This window comes from Uloborus diversus, chromosome 10, assembly GCF_026930045.1.
Source record: "Uloborus diversus isolate 005 chromosome 10, Udiv.v.3.1, whole genome shotgun sequence".
Taxonomy (NCBI): Eukaryota; Metazoa; Arthropoda; class Arachnida; order Araneae; family Uloboridae; genus Uloborus; species Uloborus diversus.
The window spans coordinates 39,066,821-39,091,729 of NC_072740.1; the positions used below are offsets into that span (position 1 = coordinate 39,066,821).

General features: G+C 30.6%; 1 protein-coding gene across 1 annotated transcript in view; it reads left to right on the plus strand.

Moving 5' to 3' along the window:
- LOC129231367 (ral guanine nucleotide dissociation stimulator-like 1) overlaps window positions 1–24,909 on the plus strand; it is a 57,294-nt gene that overhangs the window by 29,470 nt on the left and 2,915 nt on the right. The window contains exons 8-15 of the mRNA XM_054865663.1: window positions 949–1,052; window positions 4,366–4,450; window positions 8,522–8,605; window positions 11,948–12,192; window positions 13,723–13,797; window positions 19,375–19,504; window positions 22,533–22,691; window positions 22,816–22,924. Coding sequence (XP_054721638.1) covers window positions 949–1,052; window positions 4,366–4,450; window positions 8,522–8,605; window positions 11,948–12,192; window positions 13,723–13,797; window positions 19,375–19,504; window positions 22,533–22,691; window positions 22,816–22,924 — 991 coding nt within the window. The remainder of the gene's footprint in view (window positions 1–948; window positions 1,053–4,365; window positions 4,451–8,521; window positions 8,606–11,947; window positions 12,193–13,722; window positions 13,798–19,374; window positions 19,505–22,532; window positions 22,692–22,815; window positions 22,925–24,909) is intronic.

The following is a 24,909-nucleotide window of genomic DNA, read 5'->3' on the forward strand; positions in this document are numbered from 1 at the left end:
TACGAGAGTTTCATAACATATTTTATTACAATCCTTAGATGCATACAGTCTTGGAAATAAAATTTTCAATTTTGAAAAATTTCAAAAATGAAAGATTTTTGAAGTGAGATGACTCAAAAAACCCATTTCTTAAAAATCAAAAAATTGGCTCATGTGAAACCTTTTAAATGCTTAACAAGTGGTTCTTCACCAAATCCCTTTTTTTTCTCAAAACTATTTCATGATTTTTTTTAAAGTGACCTTATTGCCCATGATGTGCATTTAAAATGCAATTTTTCCTAATAATTTCATTCACCGACATTCTGATATATAAATTATAATCTGATATATTATTTTTATTTATATACTTCATGCAAGTAATATTATGGTATATTTTATTGGGTTGAAATAAATTCCCTATTATCCGCAAGCGGATTATCTCCATGTCCATTAACAATCAGGAACATGTATTTTCGTTGCAAAAAGCAAATACCAATGGCTGTTTTTTTTTAATTGTGAATTTTAAATTTTATTTATTATTTGCTTATTTATTTATTGCGTTTTCTTCCTTGTAATACATACATTTGTTCTTTATTTATGTTAGTTCTGTGGTGCTAAAACACAAGCATTTTTACCCTTCTGTATATTTTTACACTGTTTGTAGAAAAAAATATGCATAAATACTGCCAAGTTTTTGAGGAAGAAACAATTTTTCCCTTATTTGTCCCTCATTGTAGCCTTTTTACGGTTTAACCGCAGCATCTCTGCCACCCAATTTTGTGAATAATCAGGATTTTACTGTATTACTAGTATGTAATGATTTTTAAATTTGCCTTCATGTTCATAATTCTTCATCTCCAAGCTTTATACCTGTTAAAGAACATGTTTATGTTCACCATTATGTTTTGTTTTTTTCCATCTTATGATTTAACATGTATTTGCTTTAATGTATTTGTAATTCTTTTTTAGGATCTCCGACTTTTGAAGAATTTTTCATCTTTAAAAGCCATAACTGCTGCATTGCAAAGCAACTCAGTACACAGGCTCACTAAAACATGGCTTTCAGTTCCAAGGTAATCTGTACCAAATAAATGTCGCATATTAATTTTGAACTAAAACTGCACTATTTGACATGCATTGATTAATGTCTTTTCCTTTATAAACCTTTCATTTTTTTAAATTTAATTTCTTTCTTTAATATGTTTGTTAAAATATATAATGAATAATTCAATGTATTTTTAGTTTAGTATTTGTCTCATCAATGCTGAAATGTAATTTAGTCTAGTACTACGCAGCTGTGGAATGCTTTGCACTGTCAAAATGTATAGTGTTGTAAAACTGCTATTTAGTCTACAATATTTGATGGTTTAAAATTTCAAAACATGTTTCATGTTCAAACATATTGAAGATTTTTTATTCCATTATGCCATAGAATGCTAAACACAGTTTTCATAGCTTGTTTTAAAGCACAATTTTACAATTTTTATTTTTGTTGTATTGTTTGCAAAATTTCCCATGAGCACAAAGTTTTTTTTAAATTTTCCTTCTGGTTTACAAACTACTTTTGAATACCGTAGTGCCAAGAGCAGTATTTTGGCTCTTCATTTAAGTTTACTTATCTTAAAAAATATTAGTTTATTTCAGAAGTGCTTAATGTTCCTTCTTTTCTCCATAAATTGCCTTGCAACTCTTATAGGGTTCATATGCTCCTTCAAAATTTCTCTAATGCTCCTTCATTTACGAAATTTGTTTAAAATGCCATTCAATCTCTTACATTTTGATGCTAACTCGTTCAAAACTCCTTCATCTTTAGTTTAAGACTACATAATCTTCCTCTATGACAGTCATTCAAGACATATAAATATCTCACTTTTCAATTTAACCAACATTATTTCAAAATTTTAAAGATCACAGGTTTTTTTTTTGTTGTTGTTGTTTTCCTGGGAGGACACTCTTTTTTTTTATTTCGCTTGATTTCCCTTTTTCCCCTCCTGATCGCATAATTTTGATCTTCATCTCTCTGAATGTTATCTTCACAGTAATTTCAATTTGCATCATATGCCTTAGAATTCCTTTTATGTAAATAATTACTTTATTTATGTTAAACATGCCAACATTTGAATACGAACTTTACTCAAATTGGTTTGAAATTTCATCTTTTTGTAAGTGTTTTAATATTTTTGATAGTGGGAAGTATTTTTAACATTTGCTACCTTATAACCTATTTTTTTTTTATTGTAATAATTTATCGATAAAATGTTATTGGTGGGTCAAATTTTAAAGAAAATATTAAACTTTAAAGAAATAAGCATTAGTTGATGAAAGTGAGTTGTTAATTGGTTAAAGTGAAACCTAGTCTAAATAAAACACAAACTCTAAAAAAGTTACAGCATATAGCTATTTCAAATCTACAATGAAGCCTCTTCTTCAGTGCAGAGCTGCCACTGAGGACTAAAAGAGAGACTATTTTGCAGAGATGAAGACTGTGAAGGCTATTTTAGCCTAAATCAAGAGGAAAATGACTATTTTGTAAAAAAAAAACTGCTACTATTTCAGCCTAAAAGCCACTAAAATGTAAAAAATACGAGACATATTTTTAAAAAAAAAGGAAATTAAAAAAAAAAGCTTCAGTTCAAGTACCTATGCTGTTCGGCCAAATTATGCGAAAATTTTCCAAATGGGCTAGCGCAGCCTTATTTATCTCCCCCCCCCTTTTTTTTCTATTGCAGCCATCAGGCACCCAATACATGTTTCTTGTCAACAATTATAACCTTGCAAAGAGGAATATTAGTTTTGGATTAGACAGTTTGGCAGTTACAACCGTGTGCCTTGTACTTCCTGGGATAGAAGGAAGTAGTTTAGATTTACAAAGAAGTGCACTTAATTTCCTATCAGAAAAGTGCTGATTCAATAGCAGAGCAAAGTTAACAGGGAGCAAAAGGCAACCTTTTTTAGGTATTTTAGATTACTCTGAAACATCAACTTATGGCAACCTTGCCATTTTTCTCTGCTTGATGTTCTTTGCTGTTGTAATATTCCGATGTATTCGTTTAATGAACATAGAGCATTTTGCCTTTTTACTGTTATTCTTTTTGCTTTTCTGTAAACCTAAATAAATATTATATGTATAGATGTAAATGAACTGCAAAAGTGATAATGAATTTTAGAGCAGTGTTAAGCATTTTTCTTCTGTGATTTAAAAGCTTGATGTCCGGTATAAAATACTACAATTTGTTATTAACACTTACTTATGAAACAATCTAGCTTGTTTTATTTTTTAAGTACATTTAAACCCTACTAATAATGAAAAGTTTTGGGTGATGACTCGTTAATTTTTTTCAACCTCATGCCTACTAATAACCATTACAATTATATAGGTTCTAACATTAACCTTGTGTCATGTAATGGACTTTTACCATTCATTTTTTTATTGTGCTGTAAATGTAAATAAAACTTTAATGTGTAAATGTAAATAAAAGCTTTTGATTGCTTTGTATGCACAAGTGACTGAATTTAAAAGTGTTTAGGTTTTTTTTTTTTTAAATTTAAGTGTTCTGTACCTTATATAGTAACTAATGTGTGTTAGCAGTGCTTTGAAACAGAAAAGTGTGTTTAACTGCTGTTAGATGGTTTCTCAACAGACAATTTGATTGACCAGCATATCATATAGTGAAAATTGGCAAAATTTTTGCTTTGTTCAATGCATATACAGAATAGAAGAGATGATAAGTTACTTCATTTAAGACAGAAAAAAGGCAAATTAGCACTTGAAAGAAAAAGTTTTCTTTTTAAACTTTTATATTTTTACATTTCAAAAAAAGTAATTACCTGCTGTAATGTTTTCATAGTTTTATAAATATATCTCAAATATATGCACAACTTTTGCATTCTTATCAATGAAATAAGATTTGTATGAAACCATGTGGGATTAATATCAATTTGTGTGTAACTGGAGAGAGCTCCGCTTGTTCAGGTGATATTGCTTATATATCATGCAACTGAGGTATGTCTATTCATCAAAATGTATGTAGCATGATTTAATATTAATACTATTTAAAAAATAATGGGAGATTATTTTAGATACTATTTTCTTTGTTTCGCGACTATTTTGCAGACTATTTTTCATTTAAGAGGCTGCTAAAATGACTATTTTGGTAGCCCTAACTGAGTGGTAGCCCGTCAGTGCAAAAAACTCCCCTATGCAACAAAAACGTCATGAGAGAGAGAACAAGCCTGTTCTCTCACGACTTTCATGTTATAAGGTGAATTTTTGTTCTGTTGAAGAGGCTCCATTGTGGAATGACATACTACTTAATAATGTTTGTTACTGACATTGAATTTTTATTGATTTATGTATTATTTAGTTAATATGTATTGATCTTTCAGGGATAGAATTGAAATATTCACAGAGTTAGCAAAAATTTTCTCTGAAGAGAATAATCAAACAAACTGTAGAAATTTACTGATCAAGGTAACTTTTTTCTTGTACTAAGAAAATGTTAAAGCTAGATTGCTAAATTTGCTTGAAATATTTCAAATGAATCTCAGTTAAGTATTTTTAAAGGTGTTTTTAGTAATACTTTTTAAATTTTAAGTATGTATACATGTATAATGAAATTTTAACAGAAAAAAATTCTGTTACAATTATTTTTAAGAATAAGTATTATTTCACCATATATTTTACAAGTCCTCAGTATAGTATCTTAAATTAAAACCTGCGAATTTCTAATCACATGGTTCTGATCAAGTGCTAGAATAAAAATAAAGCTGTGTTTTTTTTCTGAGATTGTTCTGTGTTTCCTAAGTAACTCTTAAAATTTATTTATACCAGTAATATTGATTGATAAGCATTAGTAAAAATGAATTTATGAAATTGTAGGTAATTTCTAAAAATGTACCGAATATTTGGTTGGTATTTTTTAAAACTGCATATTGGGCAGACAAACCAAATATTCAGTTCTGCCAAATACTTCGTTGTTCAGGAACCAAATAGTAAACAAATTTAAACATTCGATAATTGGTTAAAAAGAATGTTTATGTAATGAATAAAAGTTACTGTATATTACTCATAGTACAGAATTAATTCAAATTGTTTCTTTCGAATCTGATCACATTCAATTTTAATGCAAGAGAAAGCAATCAGAGGTTGAGTTTGAATATTGTCACTTTTCAATTTTCCTTAAGTATTATGTCATAAGGCAAATAATCTTATTAGTAATTCATTTAAATATGACACAGTAACCAGAAACAAAAAAGCTCATAATGTTACTACTTAACATTAACTGCTATATTTCACGTAATATTTGCTGCTTTAAAAAATGCTAACACTGGGATATTAAATTTTGCAGTGTTTTAATTTCTGAAGTTTTACACAAGGGTTTTCCAAATGGGAGTATGCGAGCTTCATTTCTGTTGTCTGCTAAACCTTTTGATTAAATGATTTGCTCCATTAAAATTCATGTTCATAAGCAAGAAAAATAGTTTTTGAGAAAATCCAATTGGTTACAAATGATGTCTACTGATGAATGCTCAATTTTAATTACAAAATTATTCATCAGTTACTGAGGAAACTAAGATAGCAGAAAGTCGCTTGAATAAATTAATTTGTCATAATATTAAAAGCAATTTGGGTTTGTATTTATATGTAAAGTAAATGCTAGCAAGATTCTTTATATATGACATAGTATGTTACCATGATTATATTTTACCAAATCATATGTCAGGAAAGAAATTAATTAACCATTTATGCAGGATTGTAAATAAACATGAACTAATTTCACCATTTAAACTACATTAATTTTTCAATTGTTTTATATATTTTTTTTTAATTTTTTTTTATTTACCCCTTTTTTATTTATTTTAAAATTAATAATTTCACTAAATAGATATAAATTTACAATATTAAATGGAAATGCATTTCAATTTCACAAAATAAACATTTTCTATTTCAAATTGGTATTAAGTACAAATATTACAGTTAAAAAGTTTTAACCAAATATTTGGTATTTAGCAAAATTTAATATTCAGTGCATCCCTAAGAATTTCCCATTCATTTATTTATGATTCAATTGAAACGCTGAATGATTTTTGTAGAAATACAGATATTGCTATTAAGTTTTGTTATTTTGAGCAAAGCATATTTTATAATTGAAGAAATATGAAGAAACACTTTTGAAGAAAAACTGACAATCTTAGGAAATTCAGCAACAATTTTTCAAAATGAAAGAAAATGCTGCTTCAAAACTGAAATATACTTAAAACATGACTATAGTTGAGTTACGTAAATTTTAGAGTAGTGAGCTGCAAATCAATTTATACAAAAAGTCATAGTTGAAATGAATTGATAAGATAATGATTTCAAAAACTTACTAAGAAAATATTCTTTTTTATGTGTGGCTGATTTAGCAGTAATTGATAGTCTTTGCTCTGTGTTCTCATAATAAGCAGTGCAATCTTAACTCTTAATTGCCTTTGCTTGGGATAATATTTTTTTTTGTTTCCTACTGCTCAAATCTCATAAGGATTTTTTTTGTCTCAATGTTCAAATCTTGCTGTAACAAAAATTGCCTCACACTCTTGCTTATGATAGTGCCTTGGTATTGGCACAGGAATGTAGCATTGAGCTGGGGTAATGTTTGTAATGTCTCAGAGCACTGCAAATAGAGAAATGTTGCATATACACATGCAGTTTCTTAATGCATAAAACTCTAAATATGCCACATATACAGAAGGAAATATCTAAATCAGGGTGTCTATTGACCTGGAATACCTGGCTAAGCAGGCGAAGTCAGCAAAATTTCTGATTTCTGAAAGCAAAATTCAGGGAAATTCATAATTCCTGATGAAAGGACAGATTTTTCTCGTTTAAAATGTTACAAAGTTTTAAATTGCAGTGTGAGGAAAAAAATCGTCAAATTTATTTTTCCTGACAGAAAATAAATTAAACAAAAGGGTAAGAAAAAACTGAAATGTATTTCACTCATTCGGCAATTCTTTTCTTTCCTTTTGATTTTTTGTGTTCGTGAGTCATCAGGAAGCAGGATTCTACAGTCTATATTATGACATTGAAGTCTGTGTCTGTTCTGTGTTTTCAAATGTATTCATACACAATCGAGTTTTTATGAATCATTTAGATAAATGGGAAGGATATAAATAAAATTTGTAAATCAAGGTAAAAGCTAGGTATTATTAGTTCAAAGCCTAATGATTTCTACTGTGCAGGAAAATAACTTTAGAGGTAAATTACTCAATTAAATAGATTGTTTCAAATTCATTTTTAGAAACTTTTGTATGTGAATGGTGCTGTTATGTTTAAAAAGATATATATGTGTGGAAATAAGCTAAAATATTGGCATGAAAAAGAGCAAGCATAAAAAATTGACAATTTTTTGCCCATAATCGTGAAATAAAATTAGCTTAGAAGTGGTTTAAGAATAATGCAAAAATTCTTTCATGATTTTTGTAATCTCTGATGAGTCAATAGACATTACTGTTACTGTCCAACAGCAGTTGTTTACTTGAAAAATTATACAGGGTGTCTATAAATGATGGACCCGATTTTAAAAAATCATGTTTTCAAAAGTTCTCGATGGACTAAAATAATTAATGGGTAAAATTAAGGAAAAAAGTACCAAGTTTTTGGGTTTTTTTTTTTTTGGCGAAAATGCTCCCAGAATTGAAACAACTCATTTCTGCAGCATTACAAACCGTTAACAGAGACATGTTAGAGAATGTGGCATGAACTATATCATCGAACGGACGTATGCCGTGTGACAAGACAGTCCCATATCGAACATTTATAAGGTAAAAAAAACTTGGTACTTTTCTCCTTAATTTTACGCATTAATTATTTTATTCCATCGAGAACTTTTGAAAATATAATTTTTTAAAATCTGGTTCATCATTTATAGACACCATGTATACTACGAACAATTCACATTTAACAATTGTAAGTGAATAAATAACTGTAAAATTTACTTTGTGATCAGTGAAAGTTTGTCACCGCTAAAGGTGATAAAAATGTGTGGAATGGGTTAAGAATTCATTGCAAGTATTTTTAAAGCTTTTGAGGATGCCAGTAGTTTGAGACATATATATATATATATATATATATATATATATATATATATATATATATATATATTTTTATATATTAATTTGAGAAATTGACCACAACCCGCAAAAAAAAAAGGTCAACTTTTCAGTTCTATGAAAAATGTAATCAACTGTTTTACTTATATATAGTAATTATTCTAATTTGTAATAGCAATTTAAACTATAACTTATATTTTGAAGATTCTGATTGTGGAATTATGTAAATAGTTGTTGTTTTCAACAAAATTTAATTCATATATAATTTTTCATGGTGTTCCGTTCAATTAAATTCCCATTTCAAGGAAGAAAATTTGCAGTTCCTTGAAATTCATTGTAATGCGGTTTTACTGTAGTCCATTAGAGCTTAAATCAAGTGAAATGTCTATATTGTTTTATGTATAACATATGCCGAAAATTTTTTATAAATGCATGTATTGTATGTTTTTAGGAAGGGTCTGCCAAGTTTGTTGATACTTTGTGCTCAAATAACAAACAGTTCCATAAAGGTGTTGACAAGTCAAGTCAAGAAAATGTAAGTTCCCAGGAAACATTAACCTTGCGCATAAACAGTTACCAAGTTTGACGTGGATAGAAATAATTATGTGTTTATGTATTGAATCACATATGCTCCTTTTTTTTACTGCTCAATCAATGTACAAAGGAACGTTTTGGCATGTGAAACTTGTTATAATAATATTTATGGCTTAGCAATTAATTGGTTAGCAAATCTTGAATAGTTTATGTAAAACACTTCTTGCATGCTGCTGAAAAAGGAGTTAGGAGCACTTTCATTCTTTGGGTCTAAAATATTTTATTGCAATAACATTTGGGTAAATTATTAAAACACTCGGTCAAAACGATTATTATCTCTGAAAATATCTTTCAATGTCATGCCTTATTATTTTCTGATATTCCATAAATGTTTTGCCTTTTACATTTTAAGTTTATTTTTATGAATATCTAATTACACATTAGTTGTAATAATCAACGTTTTACTCTTCCACTGGGACTGTTTCTTTGTTGACATTCACTGTAAAACTTTGCTGATGCATCTTTAAACATTTTAATCAATGTGTCCAATCTTTGCAGAAGTGTTAAGAGTTCACCAGGAATTATCTCTAGCTCTATTTTTGTTGGAAGGGAACTGTGGACATGAAAATTATAAGTACTAAGCAGTGGCGTACCTAACATGGGTGACACCCGGGGCCGTAATTAGTGGTGTGACCCTCAACATCATCCTACCCACACACACAAATGCAAAAAAAAAAAGATTTAAATATTCTATGTAAGCATGAAATTCATACAATTTTCGTCTAAGTACTGAAAATAAGAACCCAATCCTGAGTATAGTATTCACTACATGATGTGGGGCGAAAAAAGGGGGTTCCAGGAGGGTTTTGCCCAGAAAAAGTTTCAAATTTGTAGCCTTAAAAATGCATTTTAACTCCATATTTTCTCAGAAATTTGCAATTCCACTTTGGGTGTCACCCCCTACATGGGTGACACTTAGGGCAGACCCCCTCACCCCCCTTGTAGGGATTTTTGCCACTGGTGCTAAGAACCAACTCAGTTACAACTTGAAACCAACTAAATATGTAGGATAGTAGGGGAATATGGGGCAAAGTGAAATAGCGGGGCAAAGTCAAATGGTGAAATATTTACTCTGCTTTTAGCTCCACCTGTCTGGTATTATTTTAACTGTATAGTACCGTATGTAGTCTATTCCAGTCGGGAAAAAATACCGCTGAAGATTAAAGCATTTGGTAATACAGGCAATTTAAAAAAATTGATACTCGTATTGTAATATTTTCCTTCAAGTCAAAAATCATTTTTGTTACTATAAAATGATAAATTTCTTGTTATCATTTGAAATATTAATTGAGACCTCCTAATGTTCACTGCAGCAAATATTTAGTTAGTATTGAGCTTTATTTTATTTTAAATATATTGTGCAATTCGTCACGTACATACGGGGCAAAGTGAAATAGTTTGTTTCATTTACTCACTCAATCATTTAATCTAAATCACTTACATTTTCATTTATTAATTCCTTTACAGTCTTTCATTTCGTAATTCACTTATTCATTCATTCATGTATTTTCTTATTCATTCATTCTTTTACCGCACTCATTTATTTTTCTTCATATATCAATTCATTTATTTATTGAATTTTTTTTTGTTTCATTACCTTTTCATTTATTCATTCAATCTTTTATATACTGAATCTTTTAATCAAAAATATGCTTTATAATCGAATAGAAAATATTTCATTAGAAAAATATTTTATTTTACACTTTGCCCCATTAGGAAAAAAAAGCAAAAATTTTCCCTTTTTTTTTTGAAGACTCAAATTTACTGCCAGAAATTTAAAATACTGTTTCAATGCAAGTTTTATTATAAAATACAATGTTATTTCCTTATGTACTGTAATTTTTAAAACAAAATTAAGATTTGTTCATTTTGAAAAAAGTCAGTCACCTTAACCATTTCACTTTGCCCTACATTTCCCTATATGAGAGAAAAGATTCATGTTTTAACAAAAATAAATCTGCTGCAAAACATCACCAGACATGTAGGCTACAATTGTGTCTGATGAAATTCAGCCAGTCAACTAACTGCAGATTCGCAATAGGTGAAACATTGTTAAAAATGCTGTGAGCGATGAAAAGGGGAAAAGAGAAAACAAACACATTCTCTATCTTTTTTTCACTTTGCTTTACATTCCCCTATATGCAAGAAAAGATTCATGTTTTAACAAAAACAAATCTGCTGCAAAACATCACCAGACATGTAGGCTACAATTGTGTCTGATGAAATTCAGCCAGTCATCTAACTGCAGATTCGCAATAGGTGAAACATTGTTAAAAATGCTGTGAGCAATGAAAAGGGGAAAAGAGAAAACAAACGCATTCTCTAGCTTTTATTCTCCCTGGTACTGCTCTTACTGCACCGACACTGCTCAGCTTCAGGTATTCCTTGGAGCAATTGCATTCCAATTGTACCATTAACTTTCATCGTCCAGTTCCGATTTATGTTTGCATCGCAGCTCATATGAGCATTTACACGTTGAATGCCAGTAGAGCAAGCATTTTGAAATTGTTTGAATGTACCCTGCTAATTCAAATAGGGTAACTTAGTATCTGTCTCAGAAAGGGCCAAACAATGCCTAAGAGTAGGAATTACACGTGTATTTAGTTTTAACACTTAAACAAGGTGTTATAAGAATATTATAAAGGTTTTTATAACCCAACCCTTTCTTGTCATCATGCAGCCTTGAATGCAAGTGGGGCTCTACTCTCTGTTTTTGGATTGGTCTTGCATTATTAAAATATGAAGTCACACATGGAAAGGGGGGGGGGTCGTACATGTAATAATCAATTGCAAATAAGGGGCTTGGGGCTCTTCCATAATTTATTGAAGTTCCAGAGTTCACCTTTAGGCTATCTTTGGTCCCTTTGAGTTATGAACTCTATGACCCACCCCTGGGCATCAATGTCAAATGTACTTGAGTCTTTTATTTTGTTCACTGAAGTGGGTAGTTAGTTATGAAAATATTTCTTCCACAAGCAAAATCAAGTGACTTTTTAACTGAAATAAAATTTAATTTTGGTTGTTATATCAAAAATTTATTTTTATAGTCGTTTAATCTAGCATTTAAATGAAAATCGTAAAAATTCTTATTAAATTTCAGATATTCATATAGCATTTAAATAGTATATTGTTCTTTAGAAATAAAAAATCTGGGAATAGCTTCATAGTATGCATCAAAATTAGCTGAATACAAGAAAATAAAATGCTTCTATGCTTATTCATTTCTTATACTCAAGTACACTGTAATATTCGAGTATTTTAAGCTGTTTTTATTTATTTTTAGACTTATACCATGCAAGGAACCATTCCGTATTTGGGGACATTTTTAACTGATTTAACTATGATTGATGTTGCTATTCCGGATTATTATCCGAATGGACTTATTAATTTTGATAAAAGAAGAAAAGAATTCGAAATTTTAGCTCAGATAAAACTCCTTCAAAGTGCAGCCAATAATTATGATATACAAGAAGATGTAGAATTTCAAGAGTGGTTTAGCTCTATTCAAGTTTTTGATGAAAAAGAAAGGTAATCTCAAAGCACATATTTACTTTCACTTTTTTTTTTCTTTTACATATGCATATTAAAAATTATTTTAAGTAAAATCAAAACATTCTTAAACATCTCCATTAGTATAGAAGAACATAAAACAACGTAAAGCCACAAAATAGCAGTAAGCACTGCAACTTTTCTTTTGGAGCTACAAAGGAACCCCTTTTTTCAAAAACTAATGAGTCCTATCACTTTTTTGCATTGAAAAGGAAGTTCCTTGTAACCCAGGCAGAAATGTATGATATGTTTTCTGCTAATTTGTGTCTTTATGTTGTTTTATGTACTTTTACTTTTCAAGCACAAAGGTATTTATTCAATTCATATCGCTGTTAAATGCTGTATTTTAAGTAGTAATTTAAAGTCAAGGTTAATTGAACTTGCTTCAGGAATGTCTCATAATTCTTGCACTTTAAATATTTTCAACAAAGCATTTTAGTTTATTTCTAAAATAAAAGTTTTACTGGTATCCTCTCATGGAATATTTACACTCAGATACCTACTGAGAAAAGGCTTCTAATTGTCTAAAAAAAATTTTTTGTTTGCTTTTGTTGTTTCATGTTGCAAATAATATACTTTAAGTCTCAAAAAATGAGGAACAATTTTTTAAAAAAAATTGAATATCAAAAAGTGCATTCTGATTCTGAAGAAGACATTATAATTGAGTCAAAATGTTCTAGTTTTGTTGTACTTGCCGCGAAGATTTAGAAAAAAATGTGTTGATAAGCGCATTTTCTTTTACACATGTGGGTCTTTTATACAATTATAGCAAATTAAATTTTCATCCCATTAAATTACCAAATAATGTTTTCTGTGCTGTTTTCTCGTCTTTTCTTTGTTAATAGAATATATTTGTAAATTTTACCAGTTGAAAATTGCTTTGTTGGAGAATTTTCCTTTTCATATTACCTTTTTATTTATAACATTGCACTTTTTGTTCATTAATTGTTTTATGTGTTATTGTTTTGCTTTTTCTCTTATATCTGTACCCTCTAGAGCAGAAAACTAGCAAATATTGAATTTTTCACAAATCTTGATTTAAATATTTTTTGCAACATTGTTTTACTTTTGCCAGTAAAAACTACAGAAGGTTTTTGTAAGCATCAAGGGGGTGCAGATATCCAGGCTTAATTTAAAAAAATTATTTATCAGTCCCCCCCCCCTTCCCCCTCTGTTTAAACTACCTGATGTTGAAAATTCATAAATCTGACATCAAGTCTGTTTTCAATTCTGTATACTATTATAGAAAAAAAAATTTTGTTGTATAAAATCCTATACAGTATTGCATTCCCAAAGCTTTTCAGCCATGTGATTGGTTGTTTATGTCAGGATAAGAATTGGATATAATTAAAATATGAATTTTTATGAGATTATTACAATGTATCATGAAAAAAATATTTTTAGAATTTGGATTTAATTTAGTGTTTTTCTTTCAGTTATGAACTGTCATGTTTGATTGAGCCTCAAGAAAGCATTCCAAATGGATTTAATTTAGTGTTTTTCTTTCAGTTATGAACTGTCATGTTTGATTGAGCCTCAAGAAAGCATTCCAAATAGAAAGCACATGTTAGACACTGTTAAAAGGTATTATTAATCTGTATATGATATTATTTTAAGAATTGTAGTTTTGAACTTTGTTTCTCTTTTTATAAAGCACAAGAAGTAGCATAGAAATGTGTTACGATAAATTTGTCTGTTGAAATGATATGAAAGAAAAGGGGCTCAACCAACCCAAGCACTGCGACCAGAGGTATATTGTACTAGTTCCTAAACAGAAGTCTTAAAACAGACCAATAGGTGATGCAAAATACAGCAAACATCTAATAGGGAAGTCATGAATGTCCTGTGGTGGGAGCAAATGAAAATCAAGATGTTTGAATCTATCAACTGAAAACACTATGTAGTCACAAAGAATTAGAGTAACAGTTTTCTCATAAATGAGAGAACCTCTATACGTTGAATCATTACTGACACCCATTATAGAAAGAAGATTTAAGAGCTACTTTGTCCTATCACCAGAGCAACCCCAATTAAGCTGCTTTCCAGTCCAAGTTACACGAGTTATGATACTGTTTTTTATCCTAAAAATATCAGAGACAGTAGTCCCAATGAGATTCTTGAAAATCCCAATTACTGGTTCAAGACCGACAAAAGGAGTATCAGAACCTTTCCCTGCAAGGTGATCAGCTATTTCATTAGCTTTGGCACTTGAGTGCCCAGGCACCCAACAGAGAGTGACTTTTTTCAGCTTTGCAAGAGTGCAAAACATATTGTATCATTCCCAAACAATGTGGGATTTCACTGCACCCTTTTTTAAGGCAGCTTGACTATCAGAGCAGATGTGAACGCATCTATTCATGTAGCCTTGTTTCCAACACAATTCAAGGCATCAAAATGTCATAAACCTCAGTCTAAAAGACAGTAGTGAACCTGCCCAACAGACAAGATTATTCAATAGGGTCACCCGGGATAAAATTGGTATAAAAAACAGCATTTTTAATTTCAGTGACCCATAGCAGAAATATCATGAAATATAATTGTGTCTTTGTTCAATATTCTATACATTGTGTATCTTAGGTCTAATTTGAACATAGTTTGTGTTAACTTTTTGCTTTAAATTTCGTGTAAAGGGGTATACCTATTTTACTCCTGTGTATACCCATTTTACCACGTGCTTCGGGGTAAAATGGGTATACACCGGGGTAAAATGGGTATATGCTCTTTAAAGTTGAACTACACAGTAACTAATGGAGATTTTTTTTTTAAATTGAGTATAATTGCATTGGAGGATAAAAACTTGAATCCAAAACAACCACAAAAAATGTTTACAGAACCAATTTTATGAGCAAAAGGCGCATTGGCAAAGACTTGCAATTTGGCTGAGGTAGTATTTTTACAACTTTGTGATGCCTGCACAACATCAATTTCATCTTTCTTGGGGAGCACAGAGGATAATTTGGCAGATGATTTTGTAGCAAACTTCTCAGTATATTCACCTTCAGTTGAGAGTTCAGTGATTAAACCTATGAATTCCACAAATTTAACAACGGCCCTGTCGCCAATTGATGGGATTAACAACTAGGAGAACCACTAGTTTTCGCTTCTACCTCATTAGTTATTTTATCAATTATTAATTATATTTTATCAATATATCAATTAATGTCTTTTTTTTAAATTTATTTTATGTGTATTTATTTATTTTTTCTGCTTTTGTTTGTCTCTTGCCTGTTCAAACAATCTTGCAGCCCCCCTGCTCTGTAATTAAAACTTCTCCCACCTTTCTTTGGACTCTTACATTTTTTTTTTTTTTTTTTGTAAATTTTTCATTTTCTTACCAGTGTTAAAAAATGGCTGTGAACCAAGAGGTCTAGCAGGAGGATTTAGTTATTCAGTACAACTTTGCTATGAGGCATAAGGATTCTGCTGTAATTGTATGTGAGGTTGTACTTAGACTAGGTTCTGGGTTTGGGGTTGGTGATTTTAAAAGGAAATTAAAAAGACAGCATATTAGCTATCAATACTTATTACTACGTTTTATAATGTGTAGCAATGAACCATATACATAATAAACTTACAGTTAATTACTAACCTACAGTAATCTTGAACTATATCGATAATAATCGAAAAATATAGTATCTTTAAGTACTAATTGGCATAAGTTATAGCAATTAAAATAAAACAAATAAAAGCAGAGTAATTATTTATAAAACTTTTTAAAAACATACTTTTAGTTTAAAAGATGAATAATATCTAACATTTGTCTTGCAAAGATAATTTAAGTTTTCTATTCTTTGTTCATTCAATGTCTTTAACTCGAAAATGTCGGCATACCCATTTTACCCCGTGCAACTAAAAGTACTATGCAATTTTTGTAAATATTAAAATTTGCTTATTTTTTGAGTTTTCTGTTAGAAAATTTTTTTCTATCAAATCCAAATGAAAAACTTCCGAAACTCATCCTGTAAATTTTTCTAGAAAGAAGTTTATCACTCACTATAAACACATTGTTTTGTGTTCTGAAAAATAAAACTGTTGCTAAGCCTGGTAAATGAGTTGCTAGATTTTTTTTCCTCAAGTCAAAATGTTGCCCGATATGTAAACATTTTCATCATATTTTTATATTTTCAAAAAATGTTGTCCAGTAGAATAAAATCAAGAAAAATGCAACTATACCCATTTTATCCCGGGTCCCCCTACCATCACTGGGACAAAAAGCCCCAGCACCTGTGTTGTTCATTTTGGAACCATCAAGTAAATCAGAGTCCATCCATCAGAGTCCATATCCATCAGTAAAGCAGCACTGAGTGTCTCCAGTCAGTTCAAGAGAAAAAGATAACTTGCTAACGCATGTTAAAAGCATAGTCACTGTACATGTCATCGTCAGAAAAAGTTGCGAAGGGCAAAATACTTTCCCATCAAAATTCAGCCAGAAAAGATACTTAGAATAACACTTTCAGTGACCTGAGTGTTTAAGCTTCTCTTTGCACATAAAAGCCTCAGCTTTAAGGCACATATAGAGCGGGCATAATTGGATCGGTAGTTTTAAGATGGGAACAAGCGCCATCATATTGTGTTGGCATCACCACTATGTGGACATCCAGCATTAGTGTGATCAGTTAGTTCCACCACAAAGAGAAGCATTAACATATCTGAAAGATAATAGAATTTTGATTCTGTTAATAGTTTTGGCAATGTTTCTTTTAACAAGGACCCTCCAGTGTGTATAATAGGGACTATATCAAAGGCTCCTTCAATGTCAAGGAAAACAGCCGCAACTACTTTCTTTGTGTTTTAAAGACATTTCCAAAATGAAGGAACGACTGTACAGAACAGTCTCAGGAGATCAGCCATGGCTAACAGGCATGTTGAGATAGGGAGAGAGGTGATGCTTTCAACACAATCTCCCTAATAAGTCTATCACTTAGCTTTTCAGTAGCCTTTAAGAGAGATGTTAGACTAATAGGTCTGAAGGATTTAGCGTCATAGCAATTATTGTTTCCAATTTTCGGCATTAAGATAACCTCAGTCTGCCTCCAAATAATTGGAACATGTTCATTGACAATACCTGCTCTAAAAAGCCTGCAAAGTATGGAGGCAAAGACTTTTATTCCCTTCTGCAGAATATAAAAAAATCACATTGTAAGTAATCTTTTTTTTTTTTAAATTCAACTCATTCTAATCATTTTAAGTTTTGATCATCAAAATTATCTACATTATTTCTTTATAATAATAATATACATCAATTAACTTCAGTCAGCAAAAAAGGAAGCTCTTGATGCCCTAGGAATTTCCTACAACCTCACTTTATGTAATAAATTAAATCTTGTTGGGGATAAATAAATAATTAATTTCTCTTTCACAAGGCTTGTTAAAAAAAAACATTCATATCGCCAAAATCTTGCCAATCTCGTAACTTTAGCGAGCATTTTCTTCATACTCTACATACATATTTTAAGGTAATGGACTCACTTCTGCCTACCTCCCGCATAATTGATAGGTGCCATCTTATCATAGATGCACTATACTTTTTTTTATTGATAAGTTTAGGGTTTGAAGTGTTCCTCTTAAATTTTGAGCATTACAGTCAATATTGAAAGTGTTTGATGATGTGATTACCTGCTACATTTTGAAAATGTTGAAACTTCAATACGTTAAACTGTAAAGAACTGAAAACTTTCATAAGCCCAAGTGATGGTTTGTTACCATCTAACTGTTTTGAGAGCAAACACTTGTTATTTGTTCTCAATATGCCAAATTTTGTCTTGTTCAGCTATTCCATGAGAATTTTATTTCATGACATTCTTAAATATTTCATTGCTAAATAGCTCCATAAGTTAAAATTGAAAATTAATGTAAAACAATTTATGGGTACAAAACAGTTTTATCCAGAAATTTTTGTTCCCTTTTGAAATTTAGAGTTCTTTTGGAAGGAAATAATAGGTGGTAGTTGTCCACCCTGCCATGAGTGGCTCAAAGTAAAAGTTCTAATATAGCACAGTTTCCAAATGACTTTGTTGAAGAATGATTTCCCCACGATAAGCACAAGACCACTAACCAGAAAAGATTTCAACTAAAACTCATCTGAGGCAGTGAGAAGCAAAGGGATGTAAGTGTTAAAATTAAAAATTTGTAGATCACCAGTCCAAATAGTAGGTGAACATCTACTCTGTCATGGGGAAGATTTAGTACTAGTATCCCTGGTAGGTGCTTCTATACAGCATGATTTAGAATGTTTTCATTAAAACTTACCTAGGACTGCAACTTTAAACTGGTTCTACTCAAAACTTGAAAACGTCCACTGACATCCCTTTGCTTCTCACTGCCTCATTTGATTTCTGTCCATTAAGGAAGGTGCTTGAAGTTTTGCAGTGAACTTATGCATATTTTATTTAGTGCTCACATTTTGTCTAGGAGCTCTCATCTTCCCTTTATTTTTAAGAAAAATGTCCATTCTTGACTTCTTTGATAGATTTTTCTCATTTGTTGTTTTTGTTTGTTTTGTGATAATATCTTTATATTGATTCTTGAACATTTTGGACACTCTTTGGAAATAGCTTTAAATAATGAACCTTGAACTACAAAATCAAAAGTTAAACAAGTGGCAAAACAACAGAACTGGTTCTAGTAATGAAAACTAGAAAAAAAAACTGGTTCATTCATACAAATATGAACACATTCAGATGCAAAAAGAGCAGCAAAAGTTTTTCGAAAGTATAATGTTTTTGTTTCCCTGAATCTGTCTTGTTGAATTTCCTCTGTATGTATTTGTTTGTTAAATATGTTGTGGTTAGTAAGTCGTCCAAATAAATGCGTACCTTTGGGAGATGCTGTTGCATTAATTGCTTGGCTTCAGGTCTGGATCAAAAAATCAGAACTGTCTTCAGGGCCCCCTCCGACCAGTTAAACTACAAATAGTGGTAGGTACAGGGAACCCTAGAGTGTGTTATGATAGCAGATATATGTATTTGTTTCTAGTCATTGATTGTTTGAAAATGAAATTTTGCTGAAAATGTTAAATAGTGTTGATTCAACTTCGACTTTATACTTTTTTCTTAGTCATAAATTGTTGAACATTTAAACTCTATTTTATTGCCTACTTTCATATATTTTTAACTACGTCACTAGATTTTAAATAATTTGAACTTTATTTATCATTTATAGCTCAGTTTTTAAATGGGGTCATCAAAAATCAGATTCATCATCATCTGCAGGTTCATCAAATGGTTTCTTTTCTGAGAAAAATTGCAGTGAGTCAAATGTTGCCAATTGTATCAAAGAAACTAATGTTAAGGTTTGTATCGAGTACTAGAATTTTGATTACTTTTTTTTGTGCTATATTTCAGATGAAAATCAATTAAAATTCAACCCAAATTTTTCCTATTCATAATTTTCCCAACTATGGAGCCATCTTGAAATCTTGATGCATGGATTCTAATCTTATGATGTTCCTTCAAAAAACACAGTAATTACATACCATTTTCATAATCTACCTAAGAATACATTGCTTTCTGTTCTAGAAATGGAAAATGGCTGCTTAGACAGTCTAATGATTCTCTTTTTTTTTTACCTTATTTGACATGAGAAGGAAAGGCAATAAATACTGCGTAAGTTTTCCTTACTCCTGTGGCGCATTAAAAAGAACACCAAATCAGCATTTGCTCCTTGCTCTGCTCAGTGGAGAGAGAAGAGTCTCAGGGAGAGAATAAGACATGATTGTTAATAGAATGCAATAATAATTTAACTGTGAAATTGGGATTTTTCCCCCCTCAATGTGATTGACCTGTAGCTATAAAACATTGGTTATTTCCTGTTAACTGTAGATGAGTTCTCATCTTTCCTTTTTAAAAATTTTGTATGTGTTAAATGATGCTTTAAAAGTGATAATTCTTTCAAGAATTTCAAATCTTATACAAATGTGACGTAAGTATTTAAAAAATTCTTTCTAATCTCTCACTCTGAGTAACTGAAATTAGAATGAAGGCATGTAAAAGTTACATGAGAATAAAAATTTATTAATATACATTTATCTAAATAAATATGGATAGAGTAGGGTTTGAAAGATTAACCAAAGTGTTAAGGTATTTGTGATGAATGTATTTCCTTTGATGGATGAGTGGAAGTGTCTATTCTTGTCACTTAGAAATATCACTTGACATTCACAAATTCAGTAAAATTCTAAAGCCCTCAGTTTCAAAGACCAAGAGTAAGGTTGTCTTCTTAACAGCAAAATGCTTATGGTATGAACAGAGCTGCCAACTGCTACGAAAAAATAGTAGTTTCTACGAATTACAACTTTAAACTACAACGCTACAAAAGCTGGTCCAAAAATTACCATTTTCTGTTTTTTTAATTTATAATTCTAAGGTCACTGCATGAAAACTAAACCGGTGAGTTCAGAAAATCAAATTTCTACACATGTGCTGACGGTCTTTGCACATAAAAGATGTCCTATTTGCAATAGCGATTTTTCAGTTTAACATGGTGGTCAAGAAGATTGCCGCAAACATGTTTTACTTCAAAAACACATGCCGACCGGGTGAAAGGTACTGTTAATAATCAAGAGTGAGTTTTTAAAATTAATATTTTATCATCTTAAAATATTCTGTATAAAAATTTTTGTTCCGTATTACTATTTTCTGTATCTTATTTAAAATTTGTTAAGTATCATTGATTTTGTTCTTTATACTGTTGGCAATTCATTACTGTTAAATCTGTGGCAGCGCCCCCCCCCCCCGCCCCCCCCCCCATGCAAAATGCTGCTACGATTTTGGATTTTCAAAAGTTGGCAGTTCTGTGTATAAACATACTTTTCACTGTGCTCAAAATATTTATTCTATATCCTACAGGCTTGGAGTTAACGTCGATTACGTAATCGTAATCGATTACAGTTTTCTGTAATCATAATCATAATCTTGCAATGAGATGTTTATAACCTTGTAATCGTAATTTCAATCAAGTGTTTCATGCATAATCGTAACTGTAATCTAATTTAATTAATCGTAATTTTGCCTAGTAATGGTGTAATCCTGACTTGTTGAAAGTGAAAACTTTTAAGTTACGATTGTACAATGGTGTAGAGAAAATATAAGAGTTCAATAGAAACGTGGACTTCAAGATTTTTAGTCGGAGCTTAAGGCCTAGCTGTTTAGTGGTCATTAACGGCTGAGGGTCATAAACAAGCTGTATTTGCTTTGTAGCCCATAGGTACCTTTGATAGGAACAGGAAAGTCTCCGTCTCCCCAGATTTTAGAATTGGTCATCAATTTTCCTTTTTATCTGTCAATGACAGGCAAGCTAGTGAAGCTGCCGCCTTAGAAAGAGAATATAAAATGCACAAACACATTTTTTCAGGCCCTTTCGCACTTGGATTTTTAAAAGTGCGACTGATTATAACTGACACCACCGTGGTGTCAGTCAGTGCATTTTTTTTCTTTTGATATCTTTGGAAAATTTCAATTTAAAACATGTGAAATCACAAATAAAAAGTCAGTCCTGTAAAATGCTTATTTATGTTGATATAGAAAAAAAAAGACAACATTATGGAATGATTTACAGCCCCTTAGAAATGTCCTGCATTCATGCCCAGGGCTTGAGCCCCGTTGCCCGTGCGATAAATAGGACCTGGTCATCTCTACAATATTAGTAAATCAAAAACCACAATTTTGAGACTGTTACCACAAATGCGCAATGTGAATAATATAGTATATATACAGGTATACAAATATGTATCTCCATGTGCGGTATTTTTCCCCCCACAAATCTAATTGTAATCAAAATCGTAATTGGCATATCATAATTGTAATCGACTACACTTATTACATAATCTAATCGTCCCTGTAATGGTAATTACGTTTTGACTGAGGATTGTAATTGTAATTTCCTATTTTTCAGGCTCGTAATCATTATCGTAATCGATTACATTTTATTGTAATTGACTCCAAGCCTGATATCTAACATTGTTCATAATCTTATTTTTAGAAGCTTAATAAACATTTCAACTTGTATTCATTCAACTTAATTTATGTGCATCTCTCTTTCTACTGCTCTTTAGTTTCATGCAACTGCAAAGAGAATAAAAAGCTAATTGCGCTTATTGTAACATAATTGTTACTAATTATAAAATTATTTAATTTAACTTGCATGGTATCATGTGAAATTTCAGTTGAAAGCAGTTGTTGGTTTTTTTAAAAACTTTTTGGAAATATGGTTAATTAAAACATTTTTTTTTTCTTCTGATCCAACAGTTTAAACTCTAATGTTGAATGTTATGCATTGAATTTTTTTGATGACCTTAAACTAACTGTATGCTCTCATTGCAGGCATCTAAATCATATTCATGTCTTTCTCTTTCTCATCTTTCTGCAAACCCAATGCTCAATGGAACATGTAACTCATCACAAGAGTTTTATATCATTAAAGTGTCTTTGGAACAAAACCAAAGTGATACCGGAGGAATTAATATGTACAAAAGTATTATGGTATGATAAACTTTATTTTATAAAACATATGAATGTGGTAAAATCATTTTTTTTATGTCAGCTTGATTAATTAAAGAGAAAGTTTGTTTTACCTTATTTATTGTTTTCTTATTTATGCTTGTAGCTCAATAACTGTGACAGAACTCGATCTGTTATAACGTGTGCTATGGCAAAATATGGAATTGATGGAGATCCTGAGGAGTATTGCCTTGCACAGGTGCTGCCTGAAGGAGGTATGTACTTGTATATTTTTATATTGAAATATGATGATATAAATGCTTCAATTAATCAGTAAATGTTCCTTAATTTATGTTCCATGTATGTGTATGTGTTAAAATTTTCTTTAAAAAATATTCATGCTTAAGATTTGGGCTGCATGCTAATATATTAAAAGTTACAAAATGATTTCTACTGTTTTAAAATTATGTTCAAATTTCTAACCTGATATTTGTTTAAGAATTTGATTATTAAAAAGAAATTTGGTACAATTATGAAAAGTGGATTTGTGAAATCATCTTTTCATAAATATTGCAAGCCTCCAATGGTTGTATGTTTTAAGTTTTGATAATTGATTCTTATCTATCCATCATGTAGTAATGAATCCATGTATGATTTCAATTTACCCAATGAATGGTGTCAAGACCATAGTGTTTAACAGTCACAAATTTTAAATTCTGCTAAAGATTGAAGAATTTTGGCTTAAAATGGATTTTAAAGATATTTTTCCACAATGTATATATATATATATATATATATATATATATATATATATATATTGTGTAATATATATATATATATATATAATATAGACAAATAAAAGTAGAAAAGAAAAAAAAAAACACAACTTTAAGTTTAAAATGCCCAAAGCAGCAATTACAAAAGTTAAGTACAATAATGGCAAGTAACAAAAAATGAAACTAAACATTTAAAAAAAAAAAAGTGGCAGGAATTAAAAAAAAATTATATACAAAGCCAAAGAAAAAGAAAGGCTGCTTTGAGATTGAGATTTCCAAAGCTGATGAGTTCCAGAACTGCAAAGCAACATCAAATGGATAATTAGGCAAACGCACTACAAAATCCAAAAAATGCATACTTTGAAGAGGCAACCAAATTTTGAATAGATATAAAATGGGGAGAAAATGTATGAATATACAAATGCGCCTGGTGTGGAAATACCATTGACCACCTGGCCAAAGAAAATTTCACGAAAGTTCTATCAAAAAAAAAAAAAAAAAAAAACAGAAGGCATTATTGTATATATTCATTAAAAATGAAAAACATAAAGTGAGTGGGGGTTTTGTCCACTTTGCTACATCCAAAAGGATAAGTAGCAAAGCTTCCAATGGACCACACACCATCTCAGATCCAAGATAGGCCACTTACTTGTAAAGTCAGAAGCAAAAGCCTAATCCATGTCCATCTGATTGAATTCAGTTCAATTGTCAACAAAACAAGCGAATAAATGATCCATGAAGAAAAAACAGAGGTGAACTAATCAAAATTCAGGCAGGGTCATCCTTAAAACCATATTAACGAATCCAATGGCTACCTTCACACGCACGTGCTTTGAGTAACTTGTATCATTCATTAAACAGTTGAAAGGGTTACAGTTAACCAATCTCGGAAAAGCAATCTTGAGAATGAAAATTCTTTAAAATGTTTTTCCAAAAACTTGAAGGAAAATTGTTGTGTTAAAGAAGAGTTTTGAGAACTAGAAGTTCTTGGTTAAAAGCAGATTCAGTGCTGACAGTTCTGGAAATTCTTCGTGCTTGTGAAACAATGATACCATTAAAACCTTTTTTACTGAGGCATGAGTCCCAGTTTTGTAGGCTGTAGAAAAGCAAAAATCTCTCCTTTTGTCATAAATGGAGGTAAAGTAGGCAGCATTCAAAACAATCCTTTTATAAAGAAAGTTTTATTTGTAGGTTTCAGGTTTCCTTTGAATCATTGAAGCAAATACAATTTTTGAGAACATAACTGTTTATAATCAAACGAAAGGCACTTCTCCTTTGTCTAGTCAAATTTCTTGGAATTCTGCCCCTACGTGCAACGAGAAAACAGTTTTGGGGAGGGGGGCACATTGATAGATCAAAAAACAAAAAAAAAGTTTTCTGATAAGAAAATGGTCTATATATATATATATATATATATATATATATATATATATATATATATATATATATAATGATAAGAAACAGGGGGGTTCTGGTCAAAATTT